At 50.3% G+C, this 26,460-nt stretch overlaps 1 protein-coding gene and 1 non-coding gene across 3 annotated transcripts; both read right to left on the reverse strand.

Annotated features, from left to right (window-relative positions):
- Positions 1 to 379: 379 nt before the first annotated feature.
- On the reverse strand, positions 380 to 19,313 carry MORF4L1 (mortality factor 4 like 1). Of its 2 annotated transcripts, XM_032836815.1 has the most exons (13): positions 19,097 to 19,313; positions 15,037 to 15,083; positions 13,383 to 13,450; positions 10,186 to 10,302; positions 8,644 to 8,730; positions 8,141 to 8,221; positions 6,619 to 6,644; positions 6,053 to 6,141; positions 5,281 to 5,382; positions 4,131 to 4,219; positions 3,258 to 3,430; positions 2,677 to 2,761; positions 380 to 1,121 (listed from the first exon to the last, which is right to left on the reverse strand). In XM_032836815.1, exons 1-13 carry the CDS (start codon positions 19,134 to 19,136, stop codon positions 1,037 to 1,039), a joined length of 1,089 nt encoding a protein of 362 aa, XP_032692706.1. In that variant the 5' UTR covers positions 19,137 to 19,313; the 3' UTR covers positions 380 to 1,036. The 2 variants fall into 2 exon arrangements, with proteins under 2 accessions (XP_032692706.1, XP_032692707.1); XM_032836816.1 differs by lacking the exon at positions 10,186 to 10,302 and having other exon boundaries at positions 19,097 to 19,309.
- Positions 19,314 to 25,369: 6,056 nt separating this feature from the next.
- Positions 25,370 to 25,442, reverse strand: TRNAK-CUU. The gene has a single exon. It is a non-coding gene; the product is annotated as a tRNA-Lys (tRNA).
- Positions 25,443 to 26,460: the final 1,018 nt, after the last annotated feature.

Raw genomic sequence — 26,460 nt, forward strand, 5'->3', positions numbered from 1 at the left:
CCTCTCTCTCTGCCTGCCTCTCTGCCTGCTTGTGATCTCTGTCAAATAAATAAATAAAATCTTTAAAAAAGGAAAAAGAAAAGGAACACCCTGGATTCCAGGCACTGTGTTGATGTAAACATGTTAAAATAATGAGACAACCAGGGGTCACAGCAGTATAGGAACCATGTGGGAAAAGTAGAGAAACAGTCCTGTGGGTCTCTGAGGACTTGGCCACGACTCGGGAGCCAGCTGCCAAGGATGAGAGGATGAGGGACTGATGCTGAAGACACCCAACCTCCTTCCATAAAGACCAAACCAGAAGATGACACACCTACCTGAAAAATCATTGTCTAGACATGAAAAGGTTTCAAAATGCATCCACACAAGCACATTGTTCTTTGAAATTTAAAGAAAAAATTTATTGAGGATCTGAAAAACAATTCCTAAAAGATTGACTTTTCCAGAAAACTGTAGCTACACAATGCATTGCGTCTATTATGTTAAAACGTGCATTAGACACAAATACAAAAACCATGAAACAAGCCACCATTCTTCAACAATCTGAGCAAAGATAAAATGCCTAAGAACAACATGGATGGCCTGCGAAGGACGGGCTCTTTACTTGAAGCACCATAAAAAAAAAAAGCACAAACGGACGAGCGCGTTCAGTTATATACACTGAAGTGAACCTTTGGCACTAGGAATCGGAGCATCTGTCATAGAGCATCAACACATATTACAAAAGTGCGTAGTGTCAAAGGAAGAGAACCACCAGCATTCGAAGCAGCTTTGTCGACTAGGCAATAGAACAGGCTACAGTATGTCTCTCCGTTGTCCGTCACTGAATACACTGGTAGCAACTTTGAAATGAAAAGAAAGAAAAGAAAAGAAAAAAGGAGCTGTAACCCCTTTTATTTTTCTCTGTTTAAGGTCAAACAGAAAACAAACATCAACTCTGTTGTACACTAACATTTTCAAAGTACATCATTTGTACAAGAGAAGGACTAAACAAACTGTGTTTACAGAGATCCAGACGAAGTGCGGGCCGCCGGCCTCACACGGCCTTCCGGTGGTACTCGGGGGGCGCCACTTCATAATCGCTGGCACTAAACAAGGCGGCCGAATTCTTTGCCAGGTATCTAAAAACAAAACAGGAGTCATTACAAAAACGAAGGAGAAGCCTGCCTCGATCTAAATCACGGCACAGACGCCGCACCGAACCGTTTCTCTGAAAAGAGACTAAAATAAAGGCAGCCTCGCGGTAAAGCACCTGTCACCCCAACTCAGATACACGGGGTCACAGTGGAGCGTGAGGACGAGAAAGCCTAGTCACTGCATTTCAGAACAGTCAAGAAGAGCTGTCTTCACAAGACCACCCTGAGAGCTAGGACTGTTCAGGAAGCAGACGCTGCACCCTAAAGGAACCTGCAGTGTTTTCTTTAGCTCTTTGAAACTCATTGTATGAAATAGATTCAGAAACTGCAACCGCCATAAAAACCGAAACGGGCCTTGCACTGAAGGGTCGGTGGCGTGACACTGTAGGAGCTCACAGCAAGTCCAGGCAGAGGGGACCCTCCTCATCGGAAGGGTGAGGACCCGAACGCCACGTCCCTCTCCAGGCACGTGCTGCAGTCTTGAGATCAGAAAACACGGGGTTATCACTCTAAGAAAATTCAAATACAGAAACAAAAGCAGAAACCGACCACTGCAACCTTTCCTCCCAGAACGGTGCCCAGGAACAAATCCACCATTTGGTAGGATCCACACTTTTCTAGATCTTTTCCAAAGAGTACAAATGCTTCTCCGCAAAGAGGGGACTCACACCCCCACTGTTCCCGCAGCGTGGCTGTTTTCAGCTGCCACAGCGTGGACAGCTTCCCCATCGGGACACTTAGAGCTGCAGCCTTTAGCAGCGGCCTGGCTGTGGAGAACACGGTGCTGTACATGTGTGTCTCACACCTGCATGCGTTGGGAAATCTCTGTGCGCTTTCACATACCTACGGCATCAGTTCTGGCCCATGGGAAGCACGTGTGAACTTTCAACAGGCACTGCTGAAACGCCCTCCAGAAAGCCGCTGGGAGCACAACTGCCCTCTTGCCCAGCTCTGCAGTCCAGTTCATCTCAGCCAGCACGACAGAGACCCCCTGACCATGGAGCCCTGCACACAGTTTCGGTAGGCCACCGAGCGGCCACTGCTGTGGGAGCCCACTGTGCCGGCTGTCCCCGCTTTACTCACTGTGATCACAATTCTTCCATGTTACTATTTCTTTCTGTATCACTACTTTTAATCACAGGATTTTAACTTTTTACAGTCAAAATGTTTATTTCCTCTACTGTTTGAGTATTTAGAAAGAACTTTCTCACTCTAATGAAAATATTATCATTTTTTCCATCGTTATCTTAACAGTTCCCATTTTAGATTTATGCTTTCAATTCATCTAGAATTCTGGTCTGTGACTTAAGTGTGCATCCCATTTTGTCTCCTTCCAGAAGCCTCCTAGCGAGCCATTCCCGTCAGACGCCGCTCCAGCACCCGCGGCGGTCCGCAGCAGCACTCCGCAGCGGCACTCCTCCCCATTCCCACGCAGCACACGCGGTTCTCGCTCGTCCCATCTACAGTGCCGACGGACCAGTGATCTCCGGTGCACTGCGCTAACTCATGTTTTTAATTTCAAGCATGTCCTTACACTTACTTTAGGAAATCATGAAGATAATTTAGCAACAATGCAAGGCTCTTCTCATCCAGAGGAGTATAGGCCAACATCGCTCCAATCCGTACTGGGTAAACAAGATAATGCAGTCAAGGTTACACAAGAGACAGCACTAGAAGCACTGTTTTTATTATGTGGACAACAAATGCAATCACTGATTCCTTTAAAATATGTGATTTTAGAAACTCTTCACTTTTAAACAAATTAGGTAACATTTTAGATAAAAAATTCGACTGAAATGGAACGTTCTATGTTATTTTCTGTTACCCCTAGATGTCAATTATGAAAGACAAAAATATTAAAAACCCCAAGGACAGGGGCGCCTGGGTGGCTCATTGGGTTAAGTGTCTGCCTTCAGCTCAGGTCTTGATCCCAGGGTCCTGGGATCAAGTCCCTCATCGGGCTCTGCTTGGCGGGGAGTCTGCTTCTCTCTCATGCTCTCTTCCTTCCTTCTGCCCCTCCCCACCACTTGTTACTCTCAAATAAAAACTTTAGAAAAAAAAGATAAAAAAATAAAAAACCAATGTATAAAAAGTAAATTTTTTTCCTCAACAGGACCTTACCAAATAATCTCAGTAGATGTGGTGCCCCGTACACCTGGGACATGGGCGCATCCGGGTGGTCGGCAAGGATCTCGGCGTACTGTGGTCTCTCAAATTTGTACAGGAGCTGAGTGCCCAGCATCACGTTGAAATATTCCTTTATCCCGGCCACAACCTCATTAACCGCATACTCCCTGACACGAGATAAAAATGTTTACTTTCAAAGCAGGTCATTGAGGGGCGCCTGGATGGCGCCTGAGCCTCTGCCTTCACCTCAGGTCATGATTTCGGGGTCCTGGGATCGAGGCCCGCATCAGGCTCTCTGCTCAGCGGAGAGCCTGCTTCCCGCCTGCGCCACCCCACCCTCGGGTATACTTGTGATCTCTGTCAAATAAATAGATAAAATCTTTTAAAAAAAAAAGTCACTGAAAAGAATTGAAAAATGGGGATTAATTCAACCAGTGTTAAGAGCAAGGGACTAGAACTGAAGGTTGAACTAACGGCAATGAACTTTTAACTAACAAAACTTTTTTAAAGGGATTTAAACAAAAGAACAAGAAAAATCAATTCCCAAAATATACCAGTGGTAAGCAAACTACAGCCCTCAAGCTAAGAAGAGTTTTTAAAAAACATTCTCAAGCAACTGTATTTTACATGGTTATGTATGTGCTCATACATAACGACTTCAATTTTACCTGAAACATTTACTGTCTGGCCCATAAAGAAAGCATTTGCCAACCAAACTGCACGTCAAAGCAATGAAATGCTACTTTGCTGGTTTCTGATGGCATTGTTTTTAAGAGTAAGTGGCCATTTCAGAGGATTTATTTGGAAATAAAAATACTTAAAAGAAAAATATCTCTGTGTATACTGAGAAAATTTATGTATTCTTACTTATTATCTGTGTTTCCTCGAGATTTCTTGTAATTGGCATAATCCTCTAGAATAGAATCCACATTCTTCTTGGCGGGAAGATAAAAGAGCTACGAAAACAAAACCACACTTGAATAACACAGTATTTTTTTTTTATGAAAAATTACACTGAAAAGCTTTGATGCAACAATAGACCGCCTAACAGTTATGAAATAGGAAATGGCACTGTTCAGCACTTACAACATGGGCTAATGTGGCTGAGGAACTAATAAAAATCTTGTTTTAGTCCTTTCAAGTACGTAGCCAAGTGGGACCAGCGGGACACACTTTCCTGCCATTCAGTCCACGGAATGTGCCACAGAGAAATGCAGAAACACGCCTCCCTGACACTGACATGATTTACTCTGTGGGTGACGCACCAGACCCTGCTGGAAGCACTCGCGAAATCACTTTTCATCCTCATCACGTCAGTCGTGGGAGGTGGAGCACAGAGCACAGAAGGGCTGAGGAACCCGTCCGAGCTAAGTAACTGGTGAGGCCACGGTTTGAATCCAGCAGTTCCGCTCAAGAACCAGATCAAGTCCATCTGTTGCTGTCTAGGACCTGAGCCCCAAGCAGTCACACTTCTCGCCCCCCATCCCTGCCCACACCAAGAACATGGCTCCTCGTTCTGGATTTGATGGTTACAGCAGCTGTCGAGGTCACACCCGTACACCCTAATGCCCCTATTTCCTTCACACTAGTCCTCAGACCTGGAGCTGGAGCAGAGTCCGGGTCCTTGAACTGAAGGGAGCCACGAACACCTTGCAGGAGGCATTGCGCGCTTCCTGGTACGTGCCGCTAGGAGCAACACCGTCTTCCATGACAGAACAGGAAACGTGGGCTGCTTCTTTATCAATTTTCAGAATGATTTCCTACCCCAGCAACCTCCAAAATGGAGTTCCGGCCGCCCCTTCTCACTGCACACTCATGGGACTTCGATGCATGTACTCGGTTTTACTCCTCTGCAAGTGATGGCTTCTGGTCATCACACCATTCAGTCTCAGAATTACGGTAACGCTCATCGGACACATCCCCTCAACAGTCAAGTCTGTACAATTTTTTTCTCAAAACTATTTTCCACACTGTCAAGAACATCTACAGATGACAATCTGAGTCGCTTTCAAGGTACCTGTTTTTGTCGGGTAATTAAGTCCCAGTCATCGACAAGCCACGGTTTGAGCTCCTCGGGAATCTTCACTTTCACTTCGACTCTGTTCATGAAGGTTTCCTCCTGGACAGAAAAGGGAACGGCATTAAACACTTACTTTTTCCCATGAACACAAACTAGAATTCAGGGCTTTTCTCCACCTTTAGAGGCACCACTGAAGTACCCAGACGGACTGCGGAGCTGCCGTTCAGAAATTCATAAATGAAAAGCCCGACCGCTAAGCCGCTGGGAGGAAAGCATCTCGCCCTCACAGGTAACGGGGTCTACTTGGAGCCTTTTCGTGCGAAGGCACCACTTCGTCAGCGCACTTTCTCTTCTGCAAGTGCGCGCTCACACTCGGCATGGTACTTTCGTATTTGTGCTCCACGCCACATTTACATTCACAAGTATTTCCCATCTACTGTCGATATCCAAGGACTATTCCAAATATGACCACCTTGAACTTAATACATAAAATTAAATGTACTGACTCCTAATGACGTCTTTAATAACCGCCGTGAAGGTGTCTGAGAACGCGCCACTCTAAGTACACCCGTTTCCTAACCTCGACGTCAGAAATGTAAAACTGTTACGTTAAAATTAAAGCCCTACTTCCAAATTCATAACTTTGGAAATCAGGAATGATTTTATCAGTCACAGGAATTCTGAACTCATGAAAACTCAAGTTCTGCTGGTTTGCTGCACAAAGTACTACACTAACATGTGACTTACAAAAAGGTAAGGCACTACTCACGCTCTCCACGGTGGGGTCCACGCGGGCCCTCTTCTTGCGAGGTGGCGGCGGGGTCTCACTGGTGCTGCCGCCATCCCCATTTCCGGGTGCTGCACAGGTTTGGGAGAAGGGGGGAGATTTTCAGCTTACTAGAGGAGAAACTCGTAAGGAAAACAGTCTGAACCCCCAGGGTTCCCACGTGCCCATTAACAGGAGTTACTCAGATCTGCCACAGAGAACCGCAGTCCCACCACAAACAGCTCACAAGCCGTTCTACCAAACATCTAGCGTAAGGCAACATGTCACAATATCTTACATTTATTAAAAAAAATATTATCTTCTCAATCAAGACTAAACATGCCACAGGTTTCTCCATGGTAAAAACAGTATCAGAGCTGGGTCTCTCGTCCCCCAGGACCACACTACGATGTACGGACTCGAGAATGCTGCTGTGACTCAGCTTTGACGTGACCAACAAACACACGCTTACTCTGAAAACTCTGTAAACTTTCACATTTAACACTAATTTCAAACTGCAAATGCTATAAAGGTAAAATAATGAATTTTAACAAATTTAATACTCTTACCTTTCTGTTTGTTCTTTTTGGTTTTCCTAAAAGGAGAATGGGAGAAAAGAGAAAGAAAGAAAAAAAAAGTGATTACTGCTAGTAGAAGTTCCCTTTGACCAGGTTTCAGTTCACAGAGAAATACCGCCTTGGAGGGGGAGACCAGGCTGTGAACCGCTCCCTGCCCAGACGACAACTTTCACGGAGGGCTGGCTACACGCACACCTCCCTCCACAGAGTACAAATATAAACCAAACCATGCTGGCAGACCCCAGGGATAGTATTAATTTGCAAATCGACTGCGTATGTTATGTAGTTTGTAAGTTCAAGTATCCCCGTGAGCTCTGTGACACACGTGTGCGTCCCGCCCTCACTGGCCCGTCGCCCTGTCCTCCTCTCATCCCGATATTCCCTCCTCCACTCTTCCCCTGCACAGAACGAAGCTTCTCTCCTTCCTCTTGGTCACCATCTCAAATTGCCACTTAACTCCTGTCCATTTACAAACTAGCAAACAGCAAATTACTCATTTTAATTTCATACACGACTATTTATGATAGAGTACAAGGAACCCAGGAACCAAACCGGAACACTACAGGAGGCTGACTCTTCCGCTTTAAAAAACATTTATAAATGTTCCTAACTGTACTGATCTAATTTAGAGCATGGCGTTCACTTAACAACTCAAATTCACTTTATGTTCACGTGTAAGCACAAAAAGTCTGGCCATCCAAAAGTACAGGGTTTTTTTTCCTGTTTCCCCAAGTTTAATTTCTGGAACACAAGTACTTGTTGAGACAGTATTTCTGGGTCAGATTAAACCATGAACTTTTACTGGTATGTGTCAGGAACATGGAGGGACCAAAAGAAACCTAGAGCCCTGACACGTTCATTCCTTACCCACTCGTTCTATACCACAAAATTAAAGAAAAAACACTGACAACTGACCCTAACTCTGAAATCTATAAACTACACTTCAGTGAATCACAGAAGTAAAGACTCAGAGACATTGTTGCTTCAACCTTCCTGCTTACGTTAATTAAACAAGCCAGTTTCTCCAACTATGCAGCCCATTTCCTCCAGCAAACTGCTGGTGTTGTTTGTGGTCCTTTCTCTAACCCAGGACTATAGAGTCAAAATACTAGCTGTTAGATTCAATTTAAAGAGTAACTGGGGGCGCCTGGGCGGCTCAGTGGTTTGGGCATCTGCCTTCAGCTCAGGTCATGATCCCGGCGTCCTGGGATCGAGTCCCGCATCGGGCTCTCTGCTCAGCGGGGAGCCTGCTTCCTCTTCTCTCTCTCTGCCTGCCTCTCTGCCTACTTGTGATCTCTCTGTCAAATAAATAAATAAAATCTTTAAAAAAAAATAAAAAGGTAACTTCCTATCTTCTATGTCTAAAATGAGGTTCATTCAGCATATCCTGGCGTTTTCAAGTTAAAATGTTCTAGTTTCCACGTTCGATAAATCCTAACACACGGTAAGTACTGAGTTTGAATTTCACTTGTAGAATTATACGCAAAATTGAAACAAAGACAGAGCTTCTTACACTTCAACATTCTTCTGTTGCAGACCAGATGTCTTCTTTCCCGGGGCAGCCCCTCGCATCTTCCCCTCTGCATACTGCTCCCTTCAAAAATAATTTCAACGGTTGTCATTAAGTGAGAACTTATGTGGAAAAATAAACTGTCCCAGCTTGATTCCATTTGAAATTTATATGCAAACTGAGGTCCCACGCCCCCTTCCCAAGTGTAACTCCCATAGAGCCCAAGAGCTAAGATCACGTGAGTTTGCAACCACAGGAATTCCCAACAACATCCTGCTGTTTTCTATCGACCACTATGCACAGACTCAAGAAATGATGGGTATCGACTTCCTTTCTCTAGGAAAGGCTTCTGATCCCGTGAAGTTTAAAGCCCCAACACAGCAGCTGACTGGTACCAAGAATCATTTTGTAGGCAAGAGGCCAGCATAATTTCTACTGTTCATTCCATTTTCCAAAACTAACTTATAGACATTTCTCCTCATTCTCATGCTATAAAACAAACTTACTGGTTGGCTTTTTGGAGTTCCCGCTGTTTCTGCAGGTTGGTATCCACGTACTTGAGCACTCTGCTTTCTGGAACCCATTCATCCCAACTGAAATAGACAAAAGTGAGGTTACCATTCCCAGTTATTTTTACCGCTATTCAGACTTTGTCCTCCAATTGCTTTTTAGAGATCCAAGAGGTAAGACTTTGGATTTCTCTGATGACATTTAATTTACTAAGACTACAAATCCATTCTCAAACGAGTATCTGTTCTGTAAAGGAAGGAAACATTTCATACCCTCAAAGCCGCATTCCAAACCGTAGCTGCCAGATGAATTACAAAAACACATTATTCAAACCCTTCTTCAAATGACTTAGGAGCATGGCACTTAACGGGAGAGTCCCTAAGCAACTACCCTTACAGAGTAAAGAGATCCTGAAGAATAACTCCCGAAAAAGGGAAAGAGTCCGTCAAAAGCTAGTAATATGGAACATAACAGCAAAGTTACAAAACTAGCTATGCATTCCTTTCATCACCTGTAAAATGGGTGTAACTGTACCTACCTTTATGGAATGGTTATAAAAATTAAACAGGACGTGTAACACAGGAGTCTGACTCAAGGGTGGTCAGGAACACCATCAGGTCTAGCGCACTCAAACACCATCCGGACCAGCTCCGCCAAGTCCGCCGATCAAACCGTTACCCAACCATTTATCAGACTACACCATCCTCAACCTCCACTCACAAATGCAGGCACTAACTTCCAAGACCTAACCAGAAAGATAGCTTTCAACATCAAAAGGGAGAACCAACCACTTTAAAAGTATCTAGTTGTGAGCATCTGGGTGACTCAGTCAGTGAAGCATCTACCTTCGGCACAGGTCGTGACCCCGGGGACCTGGGATTGAGTCCCACATCGGTGTTCAGTGGGGGTCTGCTTCTCCATCTCCCTTTGCCTGCCGCTCCCCCTGCTTGTGATCCCTCTCAAATAAATAAAATCTTAAAAAAAAAAAAAAAATCTAGGGGCGCCTGGGTGGCTCAATGGGTTAAGCCTCTGCCTTCTGCTCAGATTCCCGGGGTCCTGGGATCAAGCCCCGCATCTGGCTCTCTGCTCAGCAGGGAGCCTGCCTCCCTCTGCATCCCCTACCCCATCCTACCCTATCCCACCCCATCCCACCCACCTTCCTGCCTGCCTCTCTGCCTACTTGTGATCTTTTTCTGTCAAATAAATAAAATCCTTCAAAGAAAAAAAAAAATCTAGTTGCTTCAGCATTCTGGCACTTAGAAAAGCTCCTTCAAGATTTCTGATGCAGTTTTTCTCCAAAGGGGAAATCAGAAACAAGATATTTCGTAGGGAACGCTGAACTAGTCATGCAAAGTGATTCTTTCCTCCTGCCGAGGGAGCTCCTTTAGTGACACAATTAGATGTATTTCAAAGCAGAATCTTGTACTGAATGATTTCCCCCCTCTGACCTCTTACATAAGATAGCCAAAGGAGAATAAGTAATTAAAGTGCAATCCTCAACATGATTTCCTAGAGAAAACTTTAAAACATGCATTTACCTAGAGGTCAGGAGGGGGTGGTGTACTGAGGGAGCTCCTTCAGGAACAGGAAAAAGGGCTACAATATCCTCACGTGTCTTCAAAGCTTTCTCAGAGCGCCTGGGCCTCACAGCACTTCTGATACAGACAGCACAGTACAAAGTAATCTCAGTAACTAGGTGCAGAATTTAGCTTAAGCTTTATTAAGATTTATTTACAAATGGAATATTTAAATGTCTGTGTCAACAAGTTCCAATAAGGTCTTTGAAAATTTAGAAATATATTATTTCTGTAATATATTGTGCTTCTAAAAATATGTATATAGTTATTAAAGTTTAAAAAACTCCAATCTGGAGACTGGGTTTCTGCTGCATGACTTTCTGAAGATAAGGTATTTGACAAACCATTTTCAAAATGAGAATCTTACTTTTACTTACACATCTACTTTTCTCCATTTCCACTCTCTCTAAATTAAGGGGAGTTGTCAATCTTTATTTACCACAAAGTTCCATTTTAGACCACTGAAAATCCCTTCCCACTCTAATACAAAATAGATCTAAATAAACACTTCGATCTAAAAACCAAATCAAGGGGTGCCTGGCTGGCTCAGTCAGCAGAGCATGCAACTCCTGATCTCCAGGTCCTGAGTTCAAGCCCCATACTGGGCACAGTATTTACTTTAAAAAAAATGTTTAAAAATTAAAAAATAACAAAAAACAAATCAATTCCTGAGTTTCCTTTATGTGTCAGATGCTGAAAACCCTTGCTGAACCACAGGAAGATGAAATCCCTTTTGCTCTGAGGCACATCACCACTAGGGCAGTAACTGAAGGCCAGACGTTCAAAATTTTCCTAAGTCACAAGACTAAGTTCAGAATTTTCTAAAGGTAGCTTGTCACTGATTCCCACAATTCCAGTGACCTGTGGCATTACTCACACAATACTAAATAGAAACCTAACACACTTGTTGGGCATTTGCGTAACTCTTCCCCATTACAGAATGGGTTTATTTAAAGGCTTCTCTAAATACTGAGATCAGATTTTCCACAATTATGCACACTGACCTATATTCCAAATCACCTACAAAAAATACACCTTTGTTCATTAATATCCTCAATACACCTAAGAGATATTAGACATCTCCAATGTTTAGTGCCATTTTTAAGTTCTTCTTCCAAGGAATCAGTATATAAAATTAGCTGAAAACAAATCTACGTGGCCTATCATTTACTTGTGTTACTGAATTCTAACAAAGAAAAAACATTATCTTGAAACCGCAGGATCAGGAAATACAAGCACTGGGCACTTTCAAAATTTCTTATAAACTACAAATGCCACTCAAAACCCAAGTCTTTAAGCTATACAAATCTACCTGAATTTTACACAAAATATTGTACATAAAAGAATTAAGCACAAAACCTGTGTTCACAGCTATTCAGGTGAAATCTTAAAACAATTATTTACAAGTGTAAATAGGGAGCAAATCTGTGCCATGAATTTGCGGTTTTTCTTTGATTTTCTGGATAGACTTTAATTTTCCCACATGACAAGCAGGAATGAGATATTCTACTGCGTGGAGAGGACGGAGAGTCTTTCTGTACTGTAACGCTCTCAGCTCTACCCGACACTGATGGAGCGCCCGCCCATATAATGAATCTAATACAAGACTGAAACACAGTTTAAAGATTTTCTCAATAGGGAAAGCTACAACACGCACCAGGAGCCATACGATGAACTTCCTGCATGTTAGATATAATTCAGATATTAGGAATCACACTTAAAATCATAGTTTACGGGGCGCCCGGGTGGCTCAGTCATTAAGGGTCTGCCTTCGGCTCAGGCCATGATCCCAGAGTCCTGGGATCGAGTCCCGCATCAGGCTCCCTGCTCAGTGGGAAGCCTGCTTCTCCCTCTCCCACTCCCCGCCGCTTATGTTCCCTCTCTCGCTGTGTCTGTCATTGAAGTCTCTTAAGAAATTAAAATCTCTTAAAAAATTAAAAAATTTAAAAAAATTTTTTTTATAAAAAACCAGTTTACTTCTACAAAACAGAAGGGTAATTTTCTCCATGGTTTTCCCAATTTATTATTTAAAATTCTATCTGTCATTATTAGAAATAGCTTGATTTCTAAGTGGGGGGGGGGAAATCACAAGGAATGGGCTTTCACACATTTTAGATTTCCACCTTTCTACAACTGTACTAATGGAAGAAAAGTGAAGGGTCTGGTATTTCTTCTTGGCTAAAAGCATTCTGTGAAAAATTTTTCTAAGAAATAAAACTGGGCTGGGTCACCTAAACAAGACCAAAGTCACAGGGCCGGTGAGAGTCAGAGAGAAGCTCCATCCACAGCAGCAAGTGCTCACGGCGTCCGACGGCTCACGCGGGGGACCAGGCGCCAGGGCGCGGCTACGCGATACAGACCCTTCAGAGCTGCTGGGAAACAACCCCCAGGAGAACTACTTTCTGGCAATCTTTGAAGGACAAACCACCACCAATAAAAATAATTTAAAACCTCTCGTAGTAAAAATTACAGACTTCAATGTCGAAAACCAAAAATGAGTAAATTATTAGATGTGAGACTTGTGGGTCCCCAGGAGAGAGTCATCGCTGAAAAAGAGAGCACCGCTGGCTAGACATTCTAGAACACGTTCAGTCTACTGTCCGCTCCTGGTAGCGAATCGACATGCCACTCCTTAAAAAAAAAAAGTCTCACTCTTCAAGGTGAAAAATTAGGTTCTGTAATTAAATTTTTGTATCTTTATTAAACCGTATTCTAGAAAGTGAACATATGAAATCCTTCTCTGCCAACATTTATGTTGTCAAAGTTCAGAACATAGATTGGTCATTACTTCCTCATCAATCAACCTTATCCTTTTTCCTTTTTTAAGCAAAAAATCCAACTAGCTCGGAGTTAACTGTCTGCAATGAGTAAATGAGTTTATGTGAAGGCAAAAAACACAAACTGTCCTAAAATGTACCAAAACCAGGAAAAAAAGTAGTTGGTTGACGGTTACTAGACATTATACTACAGCACGAGAAATAATGCGAAGAACTTAAAACGGCTCTGCAGCCTAAAATCCATTACTGTCTTCATCCTCACACACACAGGTTACGCTAAAACCATACGAGAATTAAGGGCTTGGGTTCGTGACACACATGACACAAGCTACCTTGTTAGGAATAAAACATTGCTTTTAAAGATCTAATGCTAATACTCACTTTTTATTCCAACCACTGTAATGTATAAAGTATTTCACTTGTTTGTCCTTTATGGCAACCTTTACACACTGAAATAAAAAAGAAAGAATTCACTCAGAAATAGGTTTTGAAGAAGATGACCATCTGGTGCGCTTTTCAGGTTATGTAATCTTTCAGGCACGCCACTCAAGCTCCGTGGCCAAGAACGAGGACACGACGTGCCGGTCACGACCAGTGCTGGAGCGTCTCAGGCACAGACGAGTCATACAACCGCCTCACAGCCACCAGCTGCCGGAGCCGGTCCAGCAGCGCAGAGAACCCGTCAGAAGACGCCACCCTGACCCTCACATCAGTGGCTCGATTCGCTCTCCCAGAACAGCTCACGAAGCCACGTCTGCACTTTCCCCATGGACACCAGTCAGAAGCGTCCCGCGTGTCAAAGACACACCCAGCTCCAGCACGTCAGGCACGCCGTACTGCTAAAGGTGCCCTTAACTTACGAGACAATGAACTGTTTCACAGCAGGGTATGAGCAACCAGCGAGGTGACAGATGAAAACCACTTCACGTTCTTCTCAAAAGCGCCAAGCCACCAGCATGCACGAGAGTGAAGTTATTAACCCGCCCGGGACGGAGTCTCATCTTGGGCAAACCAAGAGAACCGGGACAGCTAAGCTAGTCCTACAGCCACTTAGACATCGTTCACTGGAGTCTCTGCTGCCAGAGGGAAGAACTGGCCGGGTCAGTGGAGCTGACACACTAAAGTGATACTCAGGGACAGAAATGACCAACAGAGCTCACGACGTACTTACAAACGGTCAGTGTGACATCACGGAGACGTTCACGCACATAAAGTTACCAGATTCTCCGTGAACCCAAATCCGCCATTTCAGAACTTTAAAAACACACATCTCATCTACGTATTCGAAACGGAGGAAAAACAGTGCGAGCGGTTATCATCCGGTCCCAAGGGCCCTTCGAGACTGTGAGGGCCACTTGCACGCCCACACGCTCAGCACGGACGCCGGGAAACCGCGCTGAACTCAACGCTGCGCGTCCTGTACCCCGCTCTTCAGAACGACAAGCGCTACCAACCGTCACACCCCACGTATGTGCGCTACAAGTGACCGGAAGAGAACACTAGCAACGCTTTTCACTGCGGAAGGTCTCACCTCGTTGACCTCCGGGGGAATGTAAAACCGGTTTCGACAAGAGGAGCGCACCACTGGCACAGAGGAAAGGAAACCCCCGGGATTCACACTCTGACAGACACCCCAACCAGAAGTCCGGCGTCCTCACACACGGAACGTCTACCCTGATCCTGGCACGGGCAACCAGCTCAGGCTCACTCCGCGTTCCACACTTCCACCCGATGCCAACCGCGCAGCACTTTCTCACGAGTCACTACCTACACGGTGCAACTCGCTCCCACAAAGATCCAGTCTTTTACCTTTTCCCTCAAATGCTCCTGCAGCTGCTGGGCCTTCAGCGGGCCGCACGGCGGCAGTGCCGCGTCTGACCCACTCAGCGAGCAAGAGAAGATGCCAGACTCTAGGGACTACTCATCTGTGAAAACGGCCACTACCTGTCTTCCCACCGACCCCTGCAATCTGAGGCTCGAGAGTCAGGTCATCAGTCATCTCAGCCAACTTCTCCAAGGAAAACAGGCGTCATACCTTCGCTTCATAAAGAAGAGGCCCATGAAAGCACAGCACTCGCTCACCTGGAAAAGTGAAGAAAAAAATGCTGAGTTAATTGTAATTTCTCTTCGTAGCTAAGGGTCACGCGTGAGAGCCATCACACCCGTACTCGCCCGTACTGCTCACAAAACCGGGAGCACGGCCACGTACAGACGAACACTTCAGCTCCGACCTCAGCCGTGCCCCACGAAACAAGCACCTTAGCATTCGCTGTAAAGAGCAAACAACGACCGGAATGTCAATCGTCTTAGATCATCAAATCATCTATCTCCCGGCTAAGCCAATAAAATTCTATAATATCTACCTTTCGGCAGGGTTTGAGTTTGGTTTTTTGTTTTGTTTTTAAAGATTATATTTATTTATTTGACACACAGAAACCACAAGTAGGCAGAGAGGCAGGCGGAGAGAGAGGAGGAAGCAGACTCCCTGCTGAATGATGAGTGAGGAGCCTGACAGGGGCCGATCCCAGAAACCTGACATCATGACCTGAGCCAAAATCAGATGCTTAGCCCACTGAGCCACCCAGGTGCTCCTAGCTCAACTCTTAAGAAATCACAGGGCAATAAAGTTTTCACCATTTTAAAAGATTACTGCTACTTTTTAAAAAAAATGACAACTGGGGCACCTGGGTGGCTCAGGTCATGATCCAGGGGTCCTGTGATCCAGCCCTACATGGGGCTCCCTGCTCAGGAGGAAGCCTGCTTCTCCCTCTTCCACTCCCCCTGCGTGTAGTTCTCTCTCTCACTCTGTCAGATAAATTTTTAGAATCTTAAAAAAAAAAATCTTTAGGGGCACCTGGGTGGCTGAGTTGGTTAAGCCACTGCCTTCGGCTCAGGTCATGATCTCAGGGTCCTGGGATCGAGCCCCGCATCGGGCTTTCTGCTCAGCGGGGAGCCTGCTTCTCCCTTTCTGCCTCTGTCTGCACCTCTGCCGGCTTGTGTGCGCGCGATCTCTCTCTCTCGACAAATAATAAATAAAATCTTTAAAAAAAAACTTTTTTACATAAATAAACTGGCAACTTACAAACCGCCAACCTAAGTTATCCTAAAGCAAATCAGTATGTTCACTTTGGACATACGGCGCGCGGTCTCTCACATACCTACCGGGGCACCGTTGGAACAGGGTCTGTAAGTGGAGAGCAACAGTCTGCACTCTCCACGCCATTTCCTTTCACCCTCACACGCAACAGGAGAGAGAGAGGAGCTGCCATAGAAACAGCTGGTGCAAAAGCACAGAGACAGGACAAGGCAACACCCCCACTGGGGCACAGAGCGCACGCACAAGAGTAGAAATCGGATCGCGAAGCGCCTTACGCGTTATGCGTGGCGCCATGAAATCGGGACTTGATCCTGTCGGAAGGATTCCCCAATCTGCCCAACACTCTCTTGGAATTTTTAAAGCTGCAGATGCTCCAGCTTTCCCAGAGGCCTAACAGCGGAGAGAGCACCCAGGAAGGCTCATCAAAGCTCTCCACATCACTCTTGTGCAGTGGTCCCCTTGAAGACCCCGCCAGAGGCTGCTGGGCCTATGCAGAGCCTCCCGTGGAGACCCCAGGCAGGGAGACCCGTCAAGGACCCCTCCCCGGACTCCGTGGTGAGGAGAGATGGTCTGAACCAAAAGCAGTGAGGGGTGAGGACAAGCAAGCAAACGCAGCAGGTTCCAACTGACGTCCAGGCGGCTGGGGGCACTAATGAAAACAGGAAATGGAGGGAGGCGGCTTACACCAGTTTCGGACTCTGTGACAACGGCTGCAGCCCGTCCAAAACGGAGCCCTCCAGTAAGCAGCTGGGGACCAAGTCCAGAGCTCAGGACAGCGTCCGGCTGGAGCCATCCCTGGACACTTCCAGCCGCTGCCAGAAGTGAGACCCTGGGATACAGACAAGGTGCAGCGCCAACAGCAGCACCAGAGAGCAGGACTCCGTCCCCTAACCTCCCCGCCCGGCTGCAGTTCAGACACTGGTGAAGGGCACCGGGGTGGCCGGCTGGTCAAGCACCCAGCTCTTGATCTCAGCTCAGCTCATGACTTCAGCGCCGCGGGATCGAGGCCCACCGTGGGCTCCACGCTGGACATGGAGCCTGCTTAAAAACAAATACTAGAGACCCCTGAAAACCGCCTTCTGCCAAAGACAACTGCACGGAGGCCAACACCCTTCCGACATCCATTCTGGCTACCAGACCCGCTCCTCCTGACCCACGCGCAGCGAGCAGGAGGCCAGCTAGCCAGGAGAACAGACGCCCACAGCCCGCGCTCGGTAAAGGGGACAGACCTGCAGCGAGGGAGAAGAGCGTATAATGGGGTCAGATGTGTCCTGGAAAGCCCTGCTCCGCTCCCAAGACCAAGGTCCTCTGTCCAGGCTCCCCCCAGCAGGGCCGACGAGGTTCCCATGCCCCCTGCTCCCACTGGTCTGGGCTACCACCAGCGGGCCAGCCCCTGACCGTGGGCAGCCGGCCGGTCACCCCCCGCCGTCACAGAACTCCCAGGCGAGGATGCGGCCCGGTGCACACCGAGGATGCGGCCCGGTGCACACCGGCGGCCCTCGGAGCCTGCTCACAGCGGAGCCGTCACCGCAGGAGGAAAACGTCCGAGTGCCCCGGAACCGGGAAAGAGCGTCCGACCACGCTGCCACCATCACAGAAGCGCAGGCGTTGCGCAGCGTCCAAAGCCCTCCTGCCCGCGTCCCTGCAGGCACCCGCGCTCCGAACCCGGCCGCGGACACACAGGGAGCAGCCGAGCGCCAACGCCAGCGGCTTCCGGCCCGCGCAGTACCGGCTCCCGCAGCACGCGGGCCCTGCGCCGTCGCCCCCTACTCCGTCCCCACCACCCCTCTCGTTGTTGACGACTAAAGCGCTTCCTCCAGAAAGCCCTCTGGGACTGCTCCGGACCCGGCCACCCGCTTCGAGCGCCCCATTCCGCGCCGTAGCCCCCGACGGGCTGGCGAGCCCGGAGCACACGGGTCAGCTAGGGAGCCGACGCCGAGACCGCTGTGCGGACAAGCGGGCGATGACGTCATGCCCCGGGGGTGGGGGCTCCGCACCTGCCGTTACACCCGAGCCAATCCCACCGCAGCCGCGACGCCGAGGTCACCGGGAGCGGGACCCACACCGCGGCGCGGGGCTACGAGAGCGCGCGCGGGGCTTGGGGGAGGGGTCGTACCCGAAATACTGTTTCGTCTGTTCTCAGAAAACCTCCCTTCCGAGCCTCCCGACCCGAACCGTGCGCACCGCCCGCGCCGTCCGGCTGACAGGTCAGGCGGACCCACGGGGGCGGCGGCGGGCCTTCCAGGTGGGAGCGAGGGCACGGCCCCCCCGGGCCCCCGTCGCCGCCGCTCGCTCTACGGAAAGCCCGACACACGGCGAGGGGAGGACCGCTCCGCTCCACACTCTCGGTCCCTGCCCGCCCGCGACACCCCCGAGGCCGCGCCGCCCGGGCGCGTGCCCGCGCCGAGGACGCCCGCCCCGAGGACGCCCGCCGATGCCGGCCGCACAAAGCCCCCGCGCGGCCGCCGGGAGGGGGCGCTGCGCGCGCGAACGCCGGGCGCCGGCGGCCATGATGGCGCGGCAGCCTCGCAGCGGCCATTTCGCAGCAGCGCGCTCCTCCTGCGCGGGGGCCCCGCCAGGCGCCCCCACCCCGGCCAGGCCGCCGCCCCCCAACCCCGGGCGCCCCCAGTCCCCTCAGGCCGAGGCGGGCGGGGCGCCGGCCGCGGGGCCGTCCCGGGCCTGGCGGGCGCTCCCCCCGCCGCGCGCGCCCGCCCCTCCCCCACGCCACATCAGCTCCCCGCCGCCGCCATGGCGCGCCCGCCGCCTCCCCACAATGGGCGGCCCCCGCGCCCGCTTTCCCCGAGGCGCCCGGCGCTCCCCGGCCTCCCCGCCCGCGCCCGCGCCCTCGCCCGCCGCCGCCGCAATGCGCCTTCCGCACAAAGCCCCTGCCCGCGTCCCCCGGCCGCGGCCGGCGCCGCTCCCCGGCCCCGCCGCCCCCCGGCCGCCCCCTGCCCGCTCCCGCAGCGCCCGCCGCCTCTCCCCGACCGCCCGGACTCACCCTCCTGGAATTTGGGCTTCGGGTCCTGCTTCGGCGCCATTTATAAGTGATTCGCCGCCGCCTCCTCCTTCTCCCACCACCCCCGACTACCGCCCCCTACTCTCTACCCCACCCAGCGCCGCGTCAGACGCGCCGTCAGGCTCCGCCAGCTCTACATCCTGGGCCCGATTTGCCAGCGCCCGCAGACCTCACCGCGCCGCGACCGCGCAGCCGCCGCCCCAGCCAACGGCCGCCCGCCGCGCACGCGCCGCTGCGCCGCGCCGCCCCGGGGCACGCCGGGACTAGTAGTTCGGCCGAGCGCGGGACGGGGCCTGGGAGCTGGGGGGCAGCGGGGGGGGGGGGGTGCCGAGAGCGCGGGGGCCCGGCCCCGCCCGCACCCCTGCAGCACCCCGCTCCTCGGGGCCGCCCGCGTCCGGGTCACCCGGGGGTGGGTGTGCGGCCGTCGGCGGTGGGCGCCCCGCTCCCGCCGCAGCCCCTCAGCCGCCCCCCACGACCCCGGGGGCCGCGGACCCAGCCGTGCTCGCGCCCCGCGCTGCCCGCCCCCGGCACCCCGCCCCTGCCTTCCGTGCTCGCGGGGAACTAGGGGTGGGGATTCTGCAGCCCGCTCGCTCGTTCCTGAGGCCGCCGCGCAGCAGCGTCAAACGCGGGGCGCAAGTGTGGGGACCCCGTCCTGTCCCTCGTGTCCCTCGTGCCCCTCCCCGGCCTGCTCCTGACGTGACACAGCGGAGCCGATGCCGTGTGTCTTCTGCCCACACCTGCAGTCACGTCTGCGTCCGCCTCCCGCGTCCGGGGGCTCACCGCCTCCCCCACGATTCGCCAATTAACCGAGGGGACCTGGGGTCTCCTGCAGGGCCCTGGGGCTGCTTCCAGGGCCCCACTGTCGGGAACCCACCGCTTCAACCTAAACCACTGTGCACGTGGTGGTGTTATTTTGGGGCCCCTGATGGGGCATTACTGAGTCAGAGGCTGTGGGCCTGTTCGACGGCCTCTACCCGACAGTCTCCAAGAGCCTGTGTTCCCCGTCGGTGCCCACCGTGCTGTCAGGTCCCTACACCCTGTTGTCAGAGGAAGGCGAGCTGCGGGGAAACCGGACCTGGAGCGGAACCTCCTCCAGAAATGGGGGGAGGGCGAACCTGAGGTGGGAGGGGGACCCGGCTGGAGTGGGGGGGCCGACGTGTGCTCGGTCCTTCTCTGCTGTGGTTCCGTGGTGCCTGCATATGTAGAAATTCATCAAGCCCTATGGTTGTGAGTAATGCACTCGTAAAAATTCATCACAGTACACAGTTATGAGTAGTGCACATTAACAAAAATATCTCTTAAAACTCACTTTATTTGGGGATGCCTGGGTGGAGCAGTCAGTTAAGCATCTGGCTCTTGATTTTTGCTCAAGTCATAATCTCAGGGTCCTGGGGTGGACACCCCAATCCTGCTGTGGGTGCTGGTGTGGAGCCTTAGGATTCTTGACATTCTCTCCCTCTCTCTCCACGGTGCCCCCCCCCCGCCTCTTTCTCTCTCTCTCTCTTTAAAAAACAAACAAACCAAACCAAAACCGTACAGAAAACTAGGAAGAAAAATACATTCCAGATCGTGCCTGATTTCCTTGGTATGGCCCTCCAACACAGGAAGTCACTCTCTTACAGACCACAATACCATTATCACACACAATTACCTGTGAGTCCCTAAAATCATATCATTCCCTTTCCAGATTTCCTCACTGACCCCAAAATATTTGTATTTTTGTTGCTTTTTTTTTCCAAAACTGAATCCATTAAATGACATTTTTTTAAAGATTTTATTCATTTATTTGACAGACAGAGATCACAAGTAGGCAGAGAGGCAGGCAGAGAGAAGGGGGGAAGCAGGCTCCCTGCTGAGCAGAGAGCCCGATGCGGGGCTCTATCCCATGACCCCGAGACCCTGAGACCCTGAGACCACCACCTGAGCTGAAGGCAGAGGCCTAACCCACTGAGCCACCCAGGCGCCCCCATTAAATGACATTTTGCATTTGGTCGTTAAATCTCTTAAACCTATTTAAATCTAGGTCAGAAGCGCTTACAGTAGGAATCCATGGATGCAATTCCAAGGGTCCATGAACCCTTTGGTTCGTAGATAGGTAGAAAATTACATCTTTATTATCACCACATTCAAAGTGAAATCTAGCATTTTCCTTCATCAGAAATGAAGGAAACGAGCTACAGCAACCCCTTGGCTTTGCCATACTGCAAATGAAGTGCTTTCGTGTCGTGTTACAGTTCTCGTGCGTATCTCAAGGCTGTCATTTACATTTCATCATGATCTTGAAATCACTGTACTTCTTCGACCTGCTGCTAGATCTTGTTATTTAATGCATTAGAAATGGGGCATGTACATCACCATATTTTAAGATATTTTGATAACTCTATTTCTTTTTCTTTTTTTTTTTTTAAAGATTTTATTTATTTATTTGAGAGCAAGACAGTGAGAGAGAGCATGAGCGAGGAGAAGGTCAAAGGGAGAAGCAGACTTCCCATGGAGCTGGGAGCCCGATGTGGGACTCGATCCCGGGACACCAGGATCATGACCTGAGCTGAAGGCAGTCGTCCAACCAACTGAGCCACCCAGGCGTCCCAATAACTCTATTTCAATAGAACTGTTTTCCTTTATCAACCTGTGTGTTTGTTTCGCACATTTGAAATCATTCTGAAAAGAGCTAATGACAGGGCACGGGTGGCTGTCATTGAGCGTCTGCCTTTGGCTCCGGTCGTGATCCCAGAAGGCTGATTCTCCCTCTCCTACTGCCCCTGCTTGTGTGCCCTCACTGTCTCTCTGTCAAATAAATAAAATTAAAAAAAAAAAAAAAAGAGCTAATGACTTCACCAGACTGCTGCAGGGTGCTGGTGGGCTCTGGGCAGAAAACGGTCCATCCACGCACACACTTCATTTTTACTAGTATTAGTGTGTGCTCATGACCATGACCCTTGCTTTCTGAAGAACCTGAGCCTCAACTTTTTTTTAATTATTTTATTTATTTATTTGACAGAGAGATCACAGGCAGGCAAAGAGGCGGCGGTCGGGGTCGGCGGGGGGGCGGGGGGGGGGAGGAGCAGGCTCCCTGCTGAGCAGAGAGCTCAACTCAGGGCTCGATCCCAGGACCTTGAGACCATGAGCTGAGCCGAAGGCAGAGGCTTAACCCACTGAGTCCCCCAGGTGCCCACTGAGCCTCGATTTTTGAATGTCTGACGTTCTAGATTTGTCTGATGGTTTACTCATGGTGATAACTCCCTTCTCTTCTCCTTGTACTTTCCAGAAGCTTAAAGTTAGGTCTAAAGCCTTGATGAGATCTAAGTAGAGTGTTTTGGACAAGAATTATCTTAAGCAATGCTATGCACTTCTCAACAGGGACCCATGAAGACCCTGAAGTCTGGCTGTCTTGTCAGTGACCCTAGATCTGATCACTGGGCTGAGGAGGTTAAGGCCATTTTGTTTTTCATAATCAAATAGTATTTAAATTTATGGAGATTTAAGCACATATACAAAAGTAGAGGGGATGGTATGATGACATATGCATCACTCAGACTCTATGATCATTAACGCATTAACGTGTTAATAACCTCCCCCCCTCTCCTCCCCCACCTACCGACCATTCCTCTCTTAGCCAAAATCCCTAACACAAATCCCGAACGTCATATCTATTTCCGTCATAAACAATTCAGTACACATCTCTTTTTCATTTTTTTCTCTTTCTCCAAATTTTTTTTAAAGATTTTATTTATTTATTTGACAGACAGAGATCACAAGTAGGCAGAGAGGCAGGCAGAGAGAGAGGGGGAAGCAGGCGCCCTGCAGAGCAGAGAGCCCAATGCGGGGCTCGATCCCAGGACCCCGGGACCACGGGACCACGGGACCACGACCTGAGCCAAAGGCAGAGGCTTTAACCCACTGAGCCACCCAGGCGCCCCTTTCTCCAAATTTTTAACGCCACTTAGTTGACACACAGTGTAATATTAGTTTCCGGAATAGAATTCAGTGATTCATCACTTACAACACCTGGTGCTCATCCCAGGTGAAGGGCTCTTTTTTAAATACAGTACTGTTATTACACTTAAAAATAAATAACTTCTTAGTATCTTCAAGTATCCAGTCAGCAAATAGATTCCCCAGATTGTGTCATACATGTGTTTTTATGAGTGGTTGGTTCAAATCAGGATCCAAACACAGTTCATACATTTCTTTGCATTTCATTTGTAAGATATCTCCCTTTTTCTTACCCTCTGCTTGTCAGAAACACTGAATCACAGAGAACTAGCGTGCTTTCATAAAATAAATCCTTTACAGAACAACTGAATGTCAAGTGTGCTAATATGAGTTTCAGGGGACAGTCAGGTGTGTTTGATTTGGCATATCTTTGAATACATTCTTTTAGCAAAAATAGTAATCAGTCATCAGTCGGTATATTAAATCACCAGCCAGCAATAAGAAAAAAATACTTTTTTTCTTTGAGGCCAAGCTCCTTTTAAAATGTTACTTCTGACGGAACTGTGACCCTGACTCCCTCCCTGGAGCTCAACGTTTGCCTCCAATCAAACCCTCGCTTTTCCTAACGCTTTTAAAATGAAATAAAATGAGATGAATGGTATTTACTGAATATAGAGCATTAAAAAATAAATTTAAATCAAAATCCCCTCCTAACAGAACACTGATTAAATTAGTGTCCTGGGGCTACCACCACAAGGTGCCAGAGTGGGTGCCTTAACATCAGACGTTTGCTGTCTGCGGGTTCTGGAAGCCAGAAGTTGGAGATCAGGGCGTGGGCCAGACTGCGCCCCCAGGCTGGGAGGAGAGCCTGCCCTGCAACTCTCCCTGGAGCTCTAGTGGTGATGCTTGGCCGCCCAGCTTGGGGGAGCTCTCCGGCCTCTGCCCGCGCCCTCACGTGGCCTTCTGCCTTGTGTCCAAATGTGCACTTCTTCTGGGTGTGTGCCTGTGTCCAAATTCCCTCTTTTTATGAAGACACCCGTCGTACTGGATTAAGAGCCCTTTTGACTCCAGTATGAACTCATTTTGACTAATGACATCAACAAAAACTCTATTTCCAAATAAGGCAGCCTTCTGGGAGACTGGGGGTTAGGGCCTCAACAGATGCATCCTATAGGAGCTCAATTCGACCCCTACGTAGCCCGTGTTCGACTTCCAGTGGATGCAGGACGAACGCTTCTGGGAGAGAGAGTGTGCTTAGGACGGTGAGCACCGGGGTGGTGTCCAGCAGAGCTGACTGGACGCCTGGAACTCATGGGACACTGTACGTTCATTGCACTGGAATTAAAAATCAGTAAATCAATACATGGGTGATACCTTCATTGACTTCCTGTCCATCTACCAGTTTGCCTCTTCTCCGATGGGGTTTTTGCCTTTGACAAATCCTGCATCCCCCGCACCCCCTCAATGGAGATTGTTTAACTAGTGTCATAACCGAGGCATTTAGGGGTCTTCATTTCCGACGCGGAGATTTTCCGCGCGTCTTCCGGAGCCCGACACCGCGTCCCGCCCCGGCGCCAGCAGCCTCCCGGGGCTTCGGGGGTGCTGGGGGCCGCGAGGGAGGGCGGGGAGTGTCCAGGACGAGAGGCCCTGTCGCGGCTGCAGCAGAAACGCCAAGCTTTGGCGCTACGACACCGGGTTTGGGGAAACCTCGGCAGCAGAAGGTCTTCAGAGGCCCCCGGAGGGCCGGCGGCAAACGGTTTGGGCCGCGGACTTCGGGGTAAAGGTTGGAGTAGTCCGGCCGGCCCGCTGCCTGAAGCCGTCCCGGGGCCTCCCAGCAGCCCCGGGCACCGCGAGCCCTTCCCGGGCAGAAGGCCAGCGCGTCTGAGGGCAGGAGACCGCGCGCACCGCACGCCCGGGCGCCCCTGAGCTGGGGGCTCGTCGGCGCCGCCGGGCGCCCGGACATCAGCCGAACCACCACGGTTACGTGGGAGTCAAAAACACACAGTTCGGCGTCTGGGGAAACCCCTCGGCTCATTCCTGTAGAGCCCTCGAGCCCAGACGTCGTGCCCGGCCCCGGCCCAGGGCGCGCGGCCGCCGGCATCCCCCTGCCCACGGCAGCCCCGGCCGCACGCTCGCCGGACGGAACCGCACCCCTGCCTGGTCGTCGGTTCTCAGACGGGGTCGGTGTCGGCAGGTCTCCGCGCGTTGCCCCGTCCGAAAACGAGGGGCCGCCGGTCGCCGCGAGCCCCGCGAAGGCCGAAACGCCGGCGCCCCCCGGCTGGACCGGCCCGCGGCCAGCCGGAGAGGAAAAAGACGCGCCGCCCAACGTGGGGCTCGAACCCACGACCCTGGGATTAAGAGTCCCATGCTCTACCGACTGAGCTAGCCGGGCAGGCGGACGGCAGCCGCTTCCCGGAGCCTTTCAGCGGAACCCGACTCCTTCGACCGGCGGCGGGACTTGGGCTTCTCGTTGGTTTCATTTCTCCGATTTCGGGGAACGAAGTTGTTCTCCCCGCACCGCAGCCTGTTTCTGAGTCTGCGCGCGCCTGCGGCCCCACAGGCTGCGCGGGCGACCACGGCGGCGGGCGCGCGGGCGGGGGCGCGGGGCGGGCGGGCGCTCGGGCGGGCGCGCGGGCGGGGGCGCGGGGCACCTGCTGGCGTCCATCGGAGACCCCGGGGCGGGCGCTCGCCCCCCTTGAACGCGGGCCTAGGAAGGGTCCGACACCTGCTCCAGTCCATCCTAGAGCCCCCGCCCCCACTCCCGGCAGGTGTTCGGCCCGATGCCAGGGGCAGTGGGGGGTGCCGGATACCTGCGTGGACGCGGACCCTGCAGGAAACCTCAGAGCTCAAGACACCATAGTAGAGCTCACGGGCCTCCGCGGGCCCGTGTGCGCTTGAGTTTTTTGGAATTTTTCTGAGGTGTTAGGGGATTTTGCAACCAAAGCACGGCATATTCTTCACACAGTAGGCGGTAATGGAAAAACGAAGCAGTCTCAGAAATTAACTGAAAATACCCTATAGTGTTGCCTCTCCCACAGACCTAAAGGGGTGAGGACCTTTATCTCCTAGTCTCAGTGTGGGAAGGAACACTACTTCAAGGCTCTCCCCCTGAAACTGAAAAAGTAAAGACTTGTTTTGCTTTTCTAGCAGGAACTGTAATTATCACCACCTAGTTCCCCTCGATGAAGGAGTCCTCTGCTTCATGGGAAGGAAAAATCCCACAAACGTGTAGGATCAGAAAAAGAATAATTTTGCAAACCCTTAGAAACAAGGGTTATCAAACTGTAATTAAACCATTCGGTTAATAGTTGGTAGGGAACTGGACACCCACACGGATCAGAGTGACCCCACCCACGTGCCTCACACGCAGGAGGGGCGGTGGGATGGGAGAACGCACAGACGTGTGGTCA

This window comes from Lontra canadensis, unplaced genomic scaffold (genome assembly GCF_010015895.1).
Source record: "Lontra canadensis isolate GAN:19392208 unplaced genomic scaffold, GSC_riverotter_1.0 scaffold94, whole genome shotgun sequence".
In the NCBI taxonomy this organism is placed as follows: Eukaryota; Metazoa; Chordata; class Mammalia; order Carnivora; family Mustelidae; genus Lontra; species Lontra canadensis.